The following is a 17,181-nucleotide window of genomic DNA, read 5'->3' as shown; positions in this document are numbered from 1 at the left end:
CACAGCAAAAGAAACTATCATCAGAGTCAACAGGCAACCTACAGAATGGGAGAAAATTTTTGCAGTCTATCCATCTGACAAAGGTCTAATATCAAGAATCTACAAGGAACTTAAACAAATTTACAAGAAAAGAAAACAACCCTATCAAAAAGTGGGTGAAGGACATGAACAGACATTTCTCAAAAGAAGACATTTATGCAGCCAACAAACATACAAAAAAAAGCTCATCATCACTGGTTATTAGAGAAATGCAAATCAAAACCATATTAAGGTACCATCTCATGCCAGTTAGAATGGCGATCATTAAAGAAGTCAGGAAACAATAGATGCTGGAAAAGATGTGGAGAAATAGGAATGTTTTTTACACTGTTGGTGGGAGTGTAAATTAGTTCAACCATTGTGGAAGACAGTGTGGTGATTTCTCAAGGATCACAGAACCAGAATTACCATATGACCCAGCAATCCCATTACTGAGTATATACCCAAAGGATTATAAATCATTCTACTATAAAGACACATGCACACGTATGTTTATTGCAGCACTGTTCACAATAGCAAAGACTTGGAACCAACCCAAATGCCCAACAATGATAGACTGGATAAAGAAAATATGGCACATATACAATATGGAATACTGTGCAGCCATAAAAAAGGATGTGTTCATGTCCTTCTCAGGGACATGGATGAAAACATCATTCTCAGCAAGCTAACATATGAACAGAAAACTAAACACTGCATGTTCTCACTTATAAGTGGGAGGTGAACAATGAGAACACATGGACCCAGGGAGGGGAACATCACACACCAGGTCCTGTCGCGGGGTGGGGGGCTAGGAGAGGGATAGCATTAGGAGAAATACCTAATGTAGATGACGGGTTGATAGGTGCAGCAAACCACCATGGCATGTGTATACCTATGTAACAAACCTGCACGTTCTGCACATGTATCACAGAACTTAACGTATAATAATAATTTTTAAAAAGGACACTGTTAAGAGAATGAAAAGACAAATCACAGATTAGGAGAAAATATTTGCAAATCATATGTCTGATAATGGACTTGAATAAAGAATATACAAAGACCTCTTCAAGAAGACATAAAAAGATGCATCACGAGGCAGTAAGGAAGTGCAAATCAGAACCACAATGAGATACCACTTTACACACACTAGGATACATAAAAATTTTAAAACTGGCAAAACCAAGTGCTGACAAAGATGTGGAGAAACTAGAGCTTTCATATACTCCTGGTGGGAATTCAAACTGGTACTGCCTTTCTGAAAATTCATCTGGAAGTTTCTTATAAAGTTAAAAATATATTTACAATCCTACAACTCCACTCCTGGGTATTTACCCCAGTGGAATGAAATTTTATGCTCACACAAAAACCCTGTATGCAAATATTTATAGCAGGTTTATTCATAACTGTCAGAAATTGGAAAAAAACACAAATGTTATCTCTAGTGAAGAATGGATAAATCAACTGTTGTATATACATACAATAGAATACTACTTGGAAATAAAAAAGAACAAACTCACCAGGCATAGTGGCTCACGCCGGTAATCCTAGCACTTTGGGAGGCCAAGGCCGAGGTGGGCCTATCACCTAAGGTCAAGAGTTCAAGACCAGCCTGGCCAACATAGTGAAACCCTGCCTCTACTAAAAATACATAAATTAGCCAGGCATGGTGGCACACACGTGTAGTCCCAGCTACTTGGGAGGCTGAGGCAAGAGAATCACTTGAACCCAGGAGGCAGAGGTTGTAGTGAGCCCAGATCACACCACTGCACTGCAGCCTGGGTGACAGAGTGAGACTGTCTCAAAAAAAAAAAAAAAAAACAACTCCTCACTCATGCACCATGGATGAATCTCAAATGCTAAGTGAAAGAACCCTAACTCAAAAGCTTACATACTGAATGTAATTTATATGACATTATATGACATTCTTGCAATAAAAACAGGACTTAAATCAGTGTTTGCCAGGGGCTGGGTGGCAGGGGAGAGGTTGACTACAAAGGGGCACAGAGTGAGGGTCACGGGGGTGATGAAACAGCTCTACAGCTTGATTATTGCTGTAGACACATGACTCAATACACTACTCAAAACCTGCAAATTTTATACTAAAAATTTTAATGTATGTAATGTATGTAAATATATAAATGTATGTAAATATCTTATTTTTTAAAACATACAAATTTCACACAAAATTAGAAAAACGATTTAAAATTAAAAGGGAAAACAAGTTTTGCCTAGCTCAAACCTAACATGAACAACATTGTCCACAACTGTGTTACAAATACATAAAGAATTTTAAGAGCGTATAAATGTAATTTACCAGGAAAGAAAAATGTTTTGATTTAGGGAGCAAGCATTAAGTGAGCTGGTAAAATAGTCCTTCAAACATATCATTAATCTGACTGGCAGCTTTCCCTGTTTGTGAAAACTTTGCCTTTTCAATGACAACTAGGGAGGCAGGCTGGCTGGCGGAGATGGGCTTCTTGGTTTGAATGGGGCTTCCTGGTTTGGATGGAAATGGCTGGCGACCCATGAAACAAGAAGCACTATGTCTGGCACTAAGTAAATACTAAATAAGCAGTAACCCAGCAACAGTAACAAAACAAAAAAAATTATTAAAATTTGAAAATAGCAATTATTATGAATGTATTATTACATGTACCCTGAAAATATGTAAATCTACTAAGTATCCATTTTTAATGTAATTTTTTTGAGACAGGTGTCTCTCCGTCACTCAGGCTAGAGCACAGCGGTGCCATCATAGCTCACTCTAAACTGAGCTCAAACCATCCTCCCGCCTCTGCCTCCCAAATAGCTGGGATTACAGGCACATGCCACCATGCCCAGCTAAGTTTTTGTATTTTTGGTAGAGATGTGGGTCTCATTATGTTGTCTTGGCTGGTCTCCAAATCCTAACCTCAAGAGATCCTGCCACCTCAGCTTCCTACAAGGTTGCACTTACAGGCATGAACCACTGCTCCTGGCCAAAAAGTTGATTTTTTTTTTTTTAAGAAAGAAAAGAACAAATCTAGTTAAAGCAACACCTAGAGATATTTTTTTCTGAAAAGCAAAGCAGTTGTTTAAATGGGTACATGTCTCTCTCTAACAGGAAATGTGCTGCCATTCAACATATTTTATGAAAAAAAGTGATGTTTAGCTAGAAAAATATAAGTTATTACTTAAAAGTTGACACACAACTTTTACGTTCTAGTAACTGCTTTGCTATCTACTGTTATTTTGTGGGACTTAACATTCCGAGATTTTTTAAAAATATTGATGCTCTGAAATATTTGTTGCTTGAAACACACATGTTCATCAGCTTTAAACAAAAATAGATTATTCTTCAGAAATGGCATTTTAAGTTCACGCTCTGCCCTGGAGCACTGTATTTATTTTGAAAATTACAAAAAAAAATTCTGAAGACAGGAATCAATCAAAAAAGAGAACAACCAAAAAATTATATTTTATGCAATGGAATTTTACAGACAAAATTAAAAGTCCTTGTGGATGAGCTATGAACACGTCAGCGTACACTAGGCTTCTGAGCTTCCTGAGTCTTGGGGTTCTTCAACTCTAAAAGGTCAAATAAGGGTTTTAAAAGGGATTGTCGGTCAGGTGTGGTGGCTCACGTCTGTAAACCCAGCACTTTGGAAGGTTGAGGTGAGGGTGGATCATCTGAGGTCAGGAGTTCGAGACTGGCCTGACCAACATGGCAAAACCCCATCTCTACTAAAAATACAAAATTAGGAAGGTATGGTGGCACATGCCTGTAATCCAAGCTACCTGGGAGGCTGAGGCAGGAGAATCACTTGAACTTGGGAGGTGGAGGCTGCAGTGAGCTGAGATCGCGCCATTGCACTCTAGCCTGGGTGACAGAGCAAGACTCCACCTCAAAAAGTAATAGTAACAATAAAAGGGATTGCGTATGATGAACTAAATATACAAACATTGATCTGACACAGCACCTCAGAACCCTGTGTGGCACAGTTTCTTGTAAAGAATCAATATTGCGTTTGTACTCAAGAATAATTTTTTTAAGGAAAAAAACAAAAGCCTAGGCCTCAGTTGCATGAATATTCTAGAAGAAAGAAAGAAAGAGAGAGAGAGAAAGAGACAAAGAGACAAAGAGAGAAAGGGAGAAAGAGAAAGAGAGAGAAAGAAAGAAAGAAAGAAAGAAAGAAAGAAAGAAAGAAAGAAAGAAAGAAAGAAAGAAAGAAAGGAAGGAAGAAAGAAAGAAAGAAAAGAAAGAGAGAGAGAGAGAAAGAAAGAGAGAGAGAAAGAATAGATATATGGAATATATACGGAAGTTTGTGTTTGGAAAACAAACTTGCTCTTAATTGTTGTCAAGTCTTTTCAAATGAGCAAGCACTTCTAAAGATAAGGTGACCAACTGTCCTGGTTTGTCTGGAACAGAATAGAGTCCTAGGAAATGAAACTCTTCATTTTAGAATTGAGACAGTCCCAGGCAAATTGGGCCCACGACTGAGGGCATTCCTAGGATCTCTCTAAAGACCAGGCTGATTGAAAAGTAGACAAGTTAAAGCCAAGTTTGCCCAGAATAAACGGGCAAACTATTATCAAACTGGCTTCCTTAACTGTATCTGCAGTGACTGACATCTTACCTTCTTTACCCAAAGTGTTGAAACTGACACTAAGACCAAGAACTACAGAACAAGACAAAGATTTCCCTTCTTTCCCCTTTACCTTTTTCCCACTTAATGAACCGGAGAATTTTCCCACCGACCATCAATATTGGGCATCCTTTTGAACCTCGACATATTTTGAATCTTGAACCTCAGTGGCAAATCAACTTTCCTGTCATTACTTTTCAGCCCTTGAGTTTTGAAAGCAAGAAAAGCTACACCTTAAAGGTGGAGGGAGCCAATCCTCACCTAGAGATGCGTTTTCTGAACTTGGGCCCATTTCAGGACACAACAACAGTGCACATCAGTGTGGAAGACGTGGACGAGCCCCCCGTGTTTGAACCTGGCTTTTACTTTGTGGAGGTGCCTGAGGATGTGGCGATTGGAACAACCATACAGATCATTTCTGCCAAGGACCCAGATGTGACCAACAACTCAATCAGGTTTTCCAACAGATTTCACCTTTTCCTTATATGCTGGACTCTTCCCTTCCCCTGTATGTAATTTTCTAGCACTTTTCCCTTTGTGTCTTTCTTCTCTAACCCATTTCTGGAGACTCTTCTCTTTGAGTTTTTTGTGTTGTTTTTTTTTTTTTCTTTACATAACATGGCCTTGTCAGGTTATTTAGAAGTGAAGTGCAATTATGTCTACAACTCACTTTCAGTTGGTTCAGACACACACACACACACACACACACACATACACAAACACACATCCTTTAGTTCTCAATCATGGTCCTCTTGACATTTGGGGGTAGATAATTCTGTGTTATTGTGGAAGGGTCCTCCTGTGCACTGAACCATGTTTAGCAGCATCTCTGGCCTTTACCCGTGAAATGCAGTAGCACTCTCTGAGTTGTAACCACCTAAAATGTCCCCAGATACTGCCAAATGTCCAGGGAAGTGATGCAAAATCACCCCAGGTTAAGAACTAGTGATTCAGATAAAGTATAATCAGACACACAGATGTCAAAATGTTAAAATCCGTTGACTCTCAGTGGTAAACATAAAGGAAATCATTATGCATTCTTCCATCTTTTATGAATTTTTGACATGTTTTACTTTTTAAAACTGGGGAAAACAATATATACTATATATATTCCACATACTATAGAAAGAGCAGACATAGAAACTACTTCTGTTGTCAGTGACTTCAACGCCTTGTAGACTGGCCAGATGGATGGGTCTTTGTATGGCAATGTCACATATCTCTCTCTCCAAAGCATGTTTTGGAATTAAAGATTCCAACCAAGATGCTTCCTCTCAAGAAGATGAGAAATACTCTTACAGTCATGGCCATCTCTCATCAACTGGAACTAAAGTACAAATAGCTGATGGACAGGTTGACACCACAACCTTCCAGAGCAGCTGCCAAACTTATCAAGCTTGACACAAAAGATCAGAATTCCAAGGCTGTTGGAAGCCATCTGTCACATTAATTGTTGAAAGCCACACAGTAAAATGAATCTGGGGCTATAGTGCAGGTCACACATTTTAAACATACCGCAGTTTATCAAATGCCTTTTCTGTCAGCCGGCTACTTCTCTCACCTAGTGCTGTTTTGTATTTAATGAAAACATGCTTCTGCAGTTTAACAAGAATGGCTTTCTCCAGAGAATAACTGTACTAGGGCAAATTCACTTCCTCTAACCAACCAGTAAACATTTTACATGTTCAGGCATTAAAATGGCAAAAATGATTTTGTTGGAATTCTGGTATTTGATTTTTTCAAAGGCAACTAATGTATTATATAACAACTTTAAAGATGTTATATTTCAACCTGAAGCTTTTTAAATATAAACTAGGATGGGGAGAGATTAGTGCAACCATATTATCCCCAAAGCAATCACAATGAAAACAAAACAGATTCTATTGTAAATGTGTATTTGCAGAAGCCAAGAATATATACCTTCTGATCCTAATTTATTAATTATATATGTATTAATCCACCATAGGCTAATTAATCTATTCCTGTAACAGAAAACTGTATGAGAGAAACTTTAAAGAATAAAACTTTCACTACTGGCATGAAGTAAAATGAGGTAGACAAAATGAAGAAATCTTGTCTGACTAACAGAAAATGCTGCTTCAGATGATGGCCAATTGAAAACTATCAGTTGGCCAGCACACGTGTTAGCATCAGGGAGGTTCACATTGGAGTGTCTGGCTACTCCACTAGAACCCAGGCAGGATGAATGCAAGAGCGAACAGGCCAGAGGCACAGGGCAGGGTCCCCTGGGCTGTTCTGGGGTAGGACTGCAGATCCTGAGATAAAAATTGGTGAGAACAAGGTCACAAGGCCAGAAGTAACAAAACATGGCTCAGGCACAGGGGGCAACGCGAAATTCCAATGATCAGATCCAGGGATAATTCTCCCTCCGCATTTTGGTTGCAAAGAAAGAGAGGAATTCCTATTGCTATGTATGAGGTTCCTGACTCTTTGTACTATCCAACGGCAACAAAGAATGGTCCCTGGACCCAAGAAGAACATTGGGGGTCCTAGACTCCAAGAAGGAAAAGCACCTAAAACTTAACTCTCTGGCTCTCATTTAAAAACCCATTGGGAATTCTTTTCTTCTGTTATCTTCCACCAAACTGCTCTTCTTATCTTTATTTTTCAAATTAAAATTACTTTCTTTTAAAATAATGGGTATAGTTATATGCTGCATGGCTAATTCATCATCTGCATTTTTATTACAAAGAATAAATGAGATTTACATTCCTAAAGAGAAAATATCTATTACATAATTCAAAAAATCAACACATCATCTGAAGTTAAAATATTACAGATAAAAGGCCATTTAACAAATTATTAGGACTTTTATAATCTCCTTTCTAGAAAGTTGATGGTGTGTTCAGGAATACACGCTGGTCCCCATTTACTTATAAGCCCCAAAACAAAATCTCCCGATTCAGTGATATGTACATGAAAAGACAATGTTTGGATCTGCTGAATTTTTAATACGTGCTCAAGGACTTTCTGGCAAGCAGGCTACTGAGCCATGTGGCAACTGAAAGAGGCTTCTGCTGATGTGGAAACTGCCTGCCCCCCAGTTCCTTCCCAGAATGTGTGTGGATTTAGCCAGCCTGCTCCTGACGCCCCACCTCCAAACTGCTCCCAAATTCAGAGGATGTCCTCAGCTAAGCAACACACAGGGAGCCCAGAAAGCACCAGCTACTGCTGGCTCTGGGTAGCTCTGTACCTGCATGATGCCCATTCTGCTCATAGGAGGTTAGAATGTAATGGTTAAGAAAAGAAAACCACCTACATAATTCATGAGTGTGTCCCAATTTCCTCATTTTCCATCTGTATCTACACCTTTAATTTTTCTCCTGCCTCCTGAAAATTGACCCAGCATCCCATTCAGGGAAACAAAGGCTATCATTCCCTCAATTCAGGCCCCGTTGGGGAAATCGGAGAGGGATTACCCTAGATGAGGGAGGCTTCTCTGAGGAAGGATCCTGGTGTGTCGGCCCAGCAGTGCTGTCAGGGGTCCTGTGGGTTAGTTATTTCTATCACTCCCTCTCCCATGCCATCTGTGACATTTGCTACGGTGCCGTAGGTCTGAGTATAGAAAGCTGCTTTGTCATAGGCTGCCTCTCCCCTCAGCATCATGCCTGTAGCCGGGAGAGCTGCCATTAGGGAGTTGGCTCCGTGGACCACATGGCTGGCTCTCTGCATGTGTAGGAGCTGAAAGAGAAGACTGTCACGAGCCACTCAGTGGTTTTTTTTTTTTAATTTTAGAGAAAATTCAATTCTTAAAATAGTAAACTTTAAAATTAAATAACAATTTATGCTTGAAGAGTCAATTTCAAATGAACTCTGAAGCATGTGTTTTTCTTTATTAAAAAGGCAACTATTTGCTGTCACTCTGATATGGTTTAGCTCTGTGTCCCCCCCACAAACCTCACCTTGAATTGTAACAATCCCCATGTGTCAAGGGCAGGACCAGGTAGAGACAACTGAATCATGGCGGCAGTTTCCCCCATGCTGTTCTCATGACAGTGAGTTCTCACGAGATCTGGTGGTTTTGTAAGGGGCTTCCCCCTTCCCTTGGCACTCATTCTCTTTCCTACCACCATGTAACGGACATGTTTGCGTCCCTTTCCACTACAATTTTAAGTTTGCTGAGGCCTTCCCAGCCATGCTGAACCATGAGTCAAATAAACCTCTTTCCCTATAAATACCCTGTCTTTGGTATGTCTTTATTAGCAGTGTGAGAACTGACTAATACATAATACACACTCTTATCTTTAAAAGATAAAGTCTTGTTTCCTTAGACAATCTCTTGTAGACCATGTATCAGAAAGGCAGCATGGCCTGGTGGCTGGGAGCAGAAGCCTGCAGCCAGACTGCCTGGGCTTGATTCCCAGCACTGTGACCTCGGTCAAGGGACCTAACCTCTCTACTTCTCACACTTCTTACCTGTAAAATGAGGACCATAATGGTGCCTTCCTCATGGTGTTATTGTAAAGATTAAATGAGTCCATATAGGTGGTGTGTGCTGAGCAGTGCCTGGCATACAGTGAATGTTCCTTAAATAGGGTCACAGGCTGAGAGAAACATTAATTTTCTTCCTTAAATTTCCTAACTCTTAGAGAGTCATAACTTAAATGATTCTGATTTCTCTAGCCCTTACTCATCAGCTTTCTCTTTAATTCCTAATCCTAAATAGCCATCCTGAATCTCCGCAGAAAAAAATATACATTGTATCTGATACATTTTACCAACAATAGATATACACGCACAACCGTATACATGTATATGTGTGTGTATATATACACACACATATATAAAACAAAAGCTTTACATCAATACTTACCCGTATTGCATGTGATAGTCTGGCATGCATATATTCTATTCTATTTCATTTTCTTTCTATGCTAATCATAACCCACCAAACTGATTTCACAATCCACTAACCTGCATCTGAAAAACAATGCACTATAGTAAAGAAACTGTTTATTCCCTCCAAAATTGCTGCTTCTCCATCTCCACAATGTTTAGATATAGATTGTAATTGCTGGCAACTTTAAATCAAATTTTGAACACAATAAATTCCAGTCCCTATTTAAATAATTTGTAAGAACACAATAGTTATAACTTTGAATATATGGCTTCAAATCAAACACAATAGTTATAACTCCATAAAGATGGCTTTAAGTCTTAAACCCTGCAAATTATTCCTTGTGTAATTGCATAAAAGTGTCTTCAGCTGGTTGCAGTGGCTCATGCCTGTAATCCCAGCTACTTGGAAGACTGAGGCAGGAAAATCACTTGAGGGTAGGAGTTTGAGGAGTTTGAGGCCAGCCTGGGAAACACAGCAAGACTCTGTCTTTTAAAATCCAAAAATATATATTTTAATTATTCAGGTGGGGTGGTACCTGCCTCTAGTCCCAACTACTCAGGAGGCTGAGATGGAAGGATTACTGGAGTCGAGGAGTTTGAGGCTGCTGTTAGTTTTTGGTCATGCCACTGCACCACTCCAGCCTGGGTGACAAGGAGAGAACCCATTTCTAAAGAAAGAAAGAAAAAAGTGACTTCTTTAAGCCTCAGTTTCCTTATCTGTTGATTGGGATAATAACTACCTCCCAGAGATGTTGGAAAAATTTTAAAAGAAGCTGTATATTAAGTACATAGTAAAGTTTCTGATATTCAGTAAGTGGCAGCTATTATAATTACTGGTCTTTTAAAAATAAGGTTGTTTTCTTGTTATTGAGTTATTTATATATTTTGGATATTAACCCTTTATTCTATGAAAAGAATATTTTCTCCCAATCTGTGGGTTGTCTCTTCACTCTGTTGATTGTCTCCTTTGTTGTGCAGAAGTTTTTAGTTTGATACAATCTCATTTGTCTATTTTTGCTTTTGTATGTGCTTGTGGGGTCATATCCAAGAAACCATTGCCCAGACCAACATTGTGGAGCTTTTCCCATAAGATTTCTTCTAGTAGTTTGATGGTTTCAGGTCTTAACATTTAAGTCTTTAATCCATTTTAAGTTGATTCTTGTATAGGGGGTCAGATAAGGGTCCATTTCCATTCTTCTGCATGCGGATATCTAGTTTTCTCAATACTTTATTGGAGAGACTGTCCTTTCCCCATTATGTGTTCTTGGAACCTTTGTCAAAAATCAGTTAATTGACTGCAGACCCATGAGTTTATTTCTGAGCTCTCTATTTAGTTGGTTGATGGGTCTGTTTCAATTCCAGCTGTTTTAGTTACTATAGCTTTGTAATATTATTTCAAAATTAGGACAAATGACCCTGTTTAAAAAATGTGCAAAATGCCTGAACAGACATTTCTCAAAAGACATACAAATGACCAACAGATACATGAAAAAATGCTCAACATCACTAATCATCAGGAAAACGCTAATTAAAACCACAATATGAGATATCACCTCACACATTAGAATGTCTGTTGTTAAAAACATGAAACATAAGTGTTGGCTGGGGTGCGTAGAAAAAGGGAACCCTTGCACACTGTTGGTGAGAATGTTAGTACGGCCATTTTAGAAAACAGAATGGAAGTTCCTCAAAAACCTAAAAACAGAATCACCATGTGATCCAACAATCCCATTTCTGCGTATATATCCAAAGGAACTAAAATTCATATGTCAAAGAATGTCTCCACTTTCATATTCACTGCAGCATTATTCACAATAGCCAAGATACAGAAACAACCTCAGTGCCCATCAACAGATGAATGGGTAAAAATAATGTGGTATACATACATAATAGAATATTCATTTCGGCCTTAAATATTCAATTCAGCTTTAAAAAAGAAAGAAATTCTGTCATTTGCAACATGGATGAGTCTAGATGATATTACGCTAAATTAGCCAAGCACAGAAAGACAAATACCACGTGATCTCAGTTATATGTAGAATGTATGAAAGTCAAACTCAGAACTAGAGAGTACAGTGGTGATTGCCAGAGGCTGGTGGGTAAACAGGGAAAAGAGTGAAAAGGTTCAATGCTACAGTAAGGGGTAGTAAGTTCCTGTGATCTACTGCACAGCATGGTAACTATAGTTCATAATAATGTATTGTATATTTCAAAATAGCTAAAAGAATAGATTTTAAATGGTATCACTGCAAAAAATAAATACATATGTGAGGTAGTAGACATGTTAATTAGCCTGATTTGATCATTCTACAAGGTATACATGTATCAAAATACCACACTGTACCCCATAAATATATATAATTATTACTTGTCAATTAAAAAAATAAAAATGACCAGACATGGTGGCTCATACCTGTAATCCCAGCACTTTGGGAGGCCGAGGCAGGCAGATCACTTTAGGTCAGGAGTTTGAGATCCGACTGGCCAATGTGGGAAAACCCTGTCTCTACTAAAAATATAAAAATTAGCCAGGGATGGTGGCAGGCACCTGTATTCCCAGTTACTCGGGAGGCTGAGGCAGGAGAATCCCTTGAACCCAGGAGGTGGAGGCTACAGTGAGCTGAGATCATGCCACTGCACTCCAGCCTGGGCAAGAGAGCAAGACTCCACCTCAGAAGAAAAAAAGAATTAAAAAATAAAAATGATAAATATTACTTAGCCTTTACCAAGGACTACATAAGGTTCTCATTGATGGTTCTCAATCATGGCTACATATCAAAATCCCTTATAGAGGGTTTTTAACATCCACATGCCTGGGCCTCCCTCCATATTTATTGAATCTTCCAGGATGGAGACCAGACAAGATAACACAGGTGAAATAACACAACAGAATTGGATTGCCAAATCAGGGTCAACAGGAAATATAGATCTTACCCAGGATCTAGTTAACTAATGGCTGAAATGATACAGACAACAGCAAAATATGAGTCATTCTCCCCTTGGAGAGCTCTGAATCTCTCAGGCACAGGTGCCCATAAATGTCCTTTTCTTGCATCAAGATGCATGTTGGTCCAGATTGAACATGAAAGGTAGAAGCAATGGACAAAGTGCCTTGCTTGAACACAAAGATCCATTTTTGTGATGGAACATTTGCTTGTTATACAACATCAATTACATAGTTTATATGACATTTTCCAGCAGGCTGTACCCCACAAATTCACAAACTCTACGTTTATTTACAGGAAACAACCTAGCCAGATCCAGTCCATCCTGCTAAAAGCATATCATAGTTTAGGGATCTCCAGCTAGTAAATACACTACCATTATTGTGTTTGCCAGAAGGTTGGTCATTAGCATGTTAAGAAAGGGCCTGGTACAAAGCTTTTCTTCTTAATAGTTGATACAAATTATAAGGACTGGAACCACTCAACTATAACCTTTCTCCTTTTCTAGTTTCTGATTAGCATTTGAGAACTCATTTGAACACAATTCCTTTTAAACAAATATATACGGGAGTTGATACTCAGGATGTCCCAAAATTATTGGGGTAATTCCAAGCATTACATAGCATAAACCATATTTAAAAAGTTTTAAACTGCCCCAGGACTGTGGGTACCCTGCTTATTTCGTTTTTTGAATGAGAAAATTGAAGCAATATTTGTTTTGTTTATTGGAGGAGGAGGTGACTTTTGTTTTTGAACAAATAAAACCACGAATGCAGTCTTCCAGTAGCCGTTAACTCAGAAGTGGTAGAACCATGCTTCATATGGTAGGCACTCAGTTGCCTCATGCGGTATGCTGTCATATGCTTATCCAAATGCAAATGATGTATATAATCCATGTTTCTGCAGATACTCCATTGATAGAAGCAGTGACTCTGGAAGATTTTTCTATGTTGACATTACAACAGGTGCCCTAATGACAGCAAGACCCCTAGACCGGGAAGAATTTTCTTGGCATAATATCACTGTCCTTGCTATGGAAATGAGTAAGTAGCACAATAAATTGGTCTCCATGCAGTGACAAAATGTAGGTGTTATAGAAGGTGGAAGTTTCTAGAACTTGTTGTAACAAAATTATATCTTTTAAGGGAAGAAATGCAAGTAAGTAAATGCATTCAGTTCAAATACTTTTTTGAGGCTCTCTTGTATACTTAGTCCTGTGCTACGGATAAAAGAAAACAAAACATGGAAAAGCAGTGAAAGATAGCATTCTTATCCCAAGTAGCTTTGAGGAAAAGGGAAGACTCCTGAGAAATATAACAGGCTTTCAATCTTTAATATGATTGTGAATGTACAAAGAGTATAAAATATTACTGTATGAAAGGAAGCATTTATAACATATCACTCTTATTATACAAACATATATATATATCCATGCCCACAAGAATTTGAGACGTCGCACAATAAAAAGCAAATTGATTAACATAACAAACTTATAAATGGAATGGAAGATTAATAACAACTAGATTTATATATTATAAACATAATAAAAATTAGATTATATACCACTACATTCCTTTTTTTCCATACTGGTGATAGTAAAGGCTTAGAGAAATGACAGTCCCTAACCTATTGGCTATATAATAAACAGGCATTCAGGAGGGCAGTTTGGCAATATGTATTGAGATTCTCCAAAATATTTATACTCTTTCAGGAATTCTACTGCTGGTCATCATATTAAGGAAATAATGACAGATATCAACAAAGATTTGCATGTGAAAATTTCCACTGCCATGTTATTTTAAAATAGGGAGAAAATGAAAATTATTTACATGTCTAATAATAGGAGATTCAATAAATTTTGGTACAACCTATAGTAAAACGACAATATAATACAGACATCAAGAGCCACACTTTCAAAACATATTGAATGACAAAGGATAACCTTACCCTAAAATATTAATGTTCTGAATTCAATTTTTCTATTTTGCTTAACTATAACCTATGTGTGGGGGAGGGTGTATAACTCCAATTTTGGACACCCATGCTGTATAATATCATATATCTAATGGATATCTCTGGTGGTAGGATTGTGGATCATATTCATGGATTCATCTATGCTTTTCTGGAATTTTCATTATTCCTTAGACAAACAACCACTGTTATAATGAAGAAATAAATTTTAATTTTGCTAGCACATTCTGGTAACCAAGCAATAGAAGTATTTAGGGGGGAAACAGTAGATCATAGATAAGTTTGGGGAAGAAAGGAAGAAAAATATGATTCAGAAGAACAATGCATTTTGGGATTTAGTAAAGTTATTAACCAAGAATAATTTCTGTGTCTTGCAATTTCTGTTTTGGGGTGGTGACCAAAACAGAAAAAGACAGGAGGAGCACTATCAGAGCTATGAAACTGTCTCTGCATGGCAGTGCCAAGCAAAAGACACAGATCACAAAGACACAGTTCCCCATGAGAGACTATGACCTCAGCCAAAGATATGGATTTGGTGTGTATTTGATCCTATAATATCCTGTTAGTCCCTAAGCAGAAATAAATGTGCAGTGTTATCTTTATTCCAGTGAATAACTGGAAATAAACCTTTGGAAATGTAATTCAAAGAACTGATGATTCCACAGGAATAAAGCCAAGCAGTGCCACACAGTATGCATCCAATTGGCAATGGACTCTTTTAAAGTCCAGAATATAGAACTGACCTGCCTTTAATTTCAGAACTTGAAGTCTGAGCCAAATGGGAGATTGAAAACTTCTTTTTAAGATTCGTTTTGTGACACTTGCTCCCTTTTTCTCACCCTTCCCTTCATACTGCTGATAGCAAACGGTCACCAACACACACCTTGTTCTGCGCAAACTTCTCATATCCGGCCACACTCTTAGTAGGCGACACACGGATCCTATGCTCTTGCTACCATTTCCATGTACTTTATCCACTTCTTTCAAACCCAGACTCACCAGGTAAATACCTACTTCTAGCAAAGACAATTATTCTTTTTTCTTTTTCTTTTGGCATTACTAATCTCTCAGATTTGGTATTCCTTGTGTTTCCCTTAGACAATCCCTCCCAGGTTGGAAGTGTTCCTGTCACAATCAAAGTCTTAGATGTGAATGACAATGCTCCGGAGTTCCCCAGATTCTATGAAGCTTTTGTCTGTGAGAACACCAAGGCAGGACAGGTAAGGCGGCCTGTAGGTGGTGCACTCTGCTTAACCCCTAACATATAGAAACAATTGTTACAGATAACCAAATTCACCATCAAAGCGATTTTGACTCCAGAAACAAACAGTTCACAAAACAGAATCCCCAATTTCCGTATATCAGGTTCCAAGCATTTATTTGTTAAGACAACTATTTGAGGCCAGGTGTGGTGGCTCATGCCTGTAATCCCAGCATTTCTGGAGGTCAATGCAGGAAGACAGCTTGAGTCAAGGAGTTTGAGACCAGCCTGGGCAACATCGTGAGACCCTGTCTCTAAAAAAACTAAAAAAACAAAAAGACAACTATTTGGAACTTACATTACCTTTTATGGCCTAAACAGCACTTTGAGGGTGGCTTGACATACGGGACAGCTGTATAAGGTATGTGTCCACCTGGAAACGGAATTGTGTAGCACCAATGGCAGTAACACCTACTCTGGGGCCTGGAAGTGAGGGACCAAGAAGACCAGGAAAAGGAGGAAGAAGTTGCTCTTTTCCCAAGTGTGGTACCAATTCCTCAAATATTCTGCAGTAGGACAAGTTTATTTTCTGTGTCTTTCCACCTCCCTTTCTTAACTTCTGGCAAGAAGTACCTTATTTACGGACTGCCTGGCCTATCTCAGAATGCTGCCACCTAGAATGACCTACCCTCTCTCCTCCCTCAATTAAAACATCCATTTTCTTAGTGCTGCTCATGTCAGGTAAGTTTTGAGAAGAAAGTAATCCGAAAGGACAAAGATCTACTTATTTGAAATCTAGCTCCAGAATCTTCAGAGATATATTCATATATTTTTTAAAGTATGCCCTTAAACCTAACTGAATATTTAGTTGATCAAATTCTAAGTGGTATAACTGAGAAACATCTGGAACTCCGTTTGGAGCGCCCATGTAGCAATGCATGTGTCAGACTGTTGCCTGTCCTATAATTTGTCCATCTCCTCCATTCTGCTCCTGCTTTTGTAAAATGCTTTCCTCCCCTGCCTATGACCCAGCAACCCAACAGATCCCCGAATAGCCCTCATTTGCTCCCCTTCTCCACCTCAGAATATCCTGTGGTCCTGTGGATGCTGGTGCTGGATCAAATGGGCTGAAATGGTTTTAACATGAAAGCTGGGGAAGTGCCTATTGGTAAGGCAGGGGCTCATGCATTGGTAATTCAGGTTTCTGACTGTAATCTAACTTTGCCTTCATGTATTAGTCCATTTTCATGCTGCTGATAAAGACATAACCAAGCCTGGGTAATTTATGTTCCATGTGGCTGGGGAGGCCTCACAATCATGGTGGAAGGCAAAAGGCATGTCTTACACGGCAGCAGGCAAGACAAAGAGCCACGTGAAAAGGCAAACCCCTTATAGAACTATCAGACCTTGTGAGACTTACTACCACAAACACAGTATGGGGGAAACTGCCCCCATGATTCAATTATCTCCCATCAGGTCTCTCCCACAACATGTGGGAATTATGGGAGCTACAATTCAAGATGAGATTTGGGTGGGGGCACAGACAAACCATATCACT

At 38.8% G+C, this 17,181-nt stretch overlaps 1 protein-coding gene across 2 annotated transcripts in view; it reads left to right on the top strand.

Annotated features, from left to right (window-relative positions):
• Positions 1-17,181, top strand: part of CDH20 (cadherin 20, type 2) — a 216,660-nt gene that overhangs the window by 184,559 nt on the left and 14,920 nt on the right. For both annotated transcript variants that reach the window (XM_011953607.1, XM_011953608.1), the window contains exons 7-9: positions 4,848-5,101; positions 13,358-13,494; positions 15,521-15,642. In XM_011953607.1, the coding sequence (XP_011808997.1) occupies positions 4,848-5,101; positions 13,358-13,494; positions 15,521-15,642 (513 nt within the window). The remainder of the gene's footprint in view (positions 1-4,847; positions 5,102-13,357; positions 13,495-15,520; positions 15,643-17,181) is intronic.

The sequence above is a fragment of the Colobus angolensis genome, unplaced genomic scaffold (genome assembly GCF_000951035.1).
Source record: "Colobus angolensis palliatus isolate OR3802 unplaced genomic scaffold, Cang.pa_1.0 Scaffold369, whole genome shotgun sequence".
Lineage (NCBI taxonomy): Eukaryota > Metazoa > Chordata > Mammalia > Primates > Cercopithecidae > Colobus > Colobus angolensis.
The sequence above is the reverse complement of the archived record's forward strand: the minus strand, read 5'-3'. Positions and strand labels throughout refer to the sequence as shown.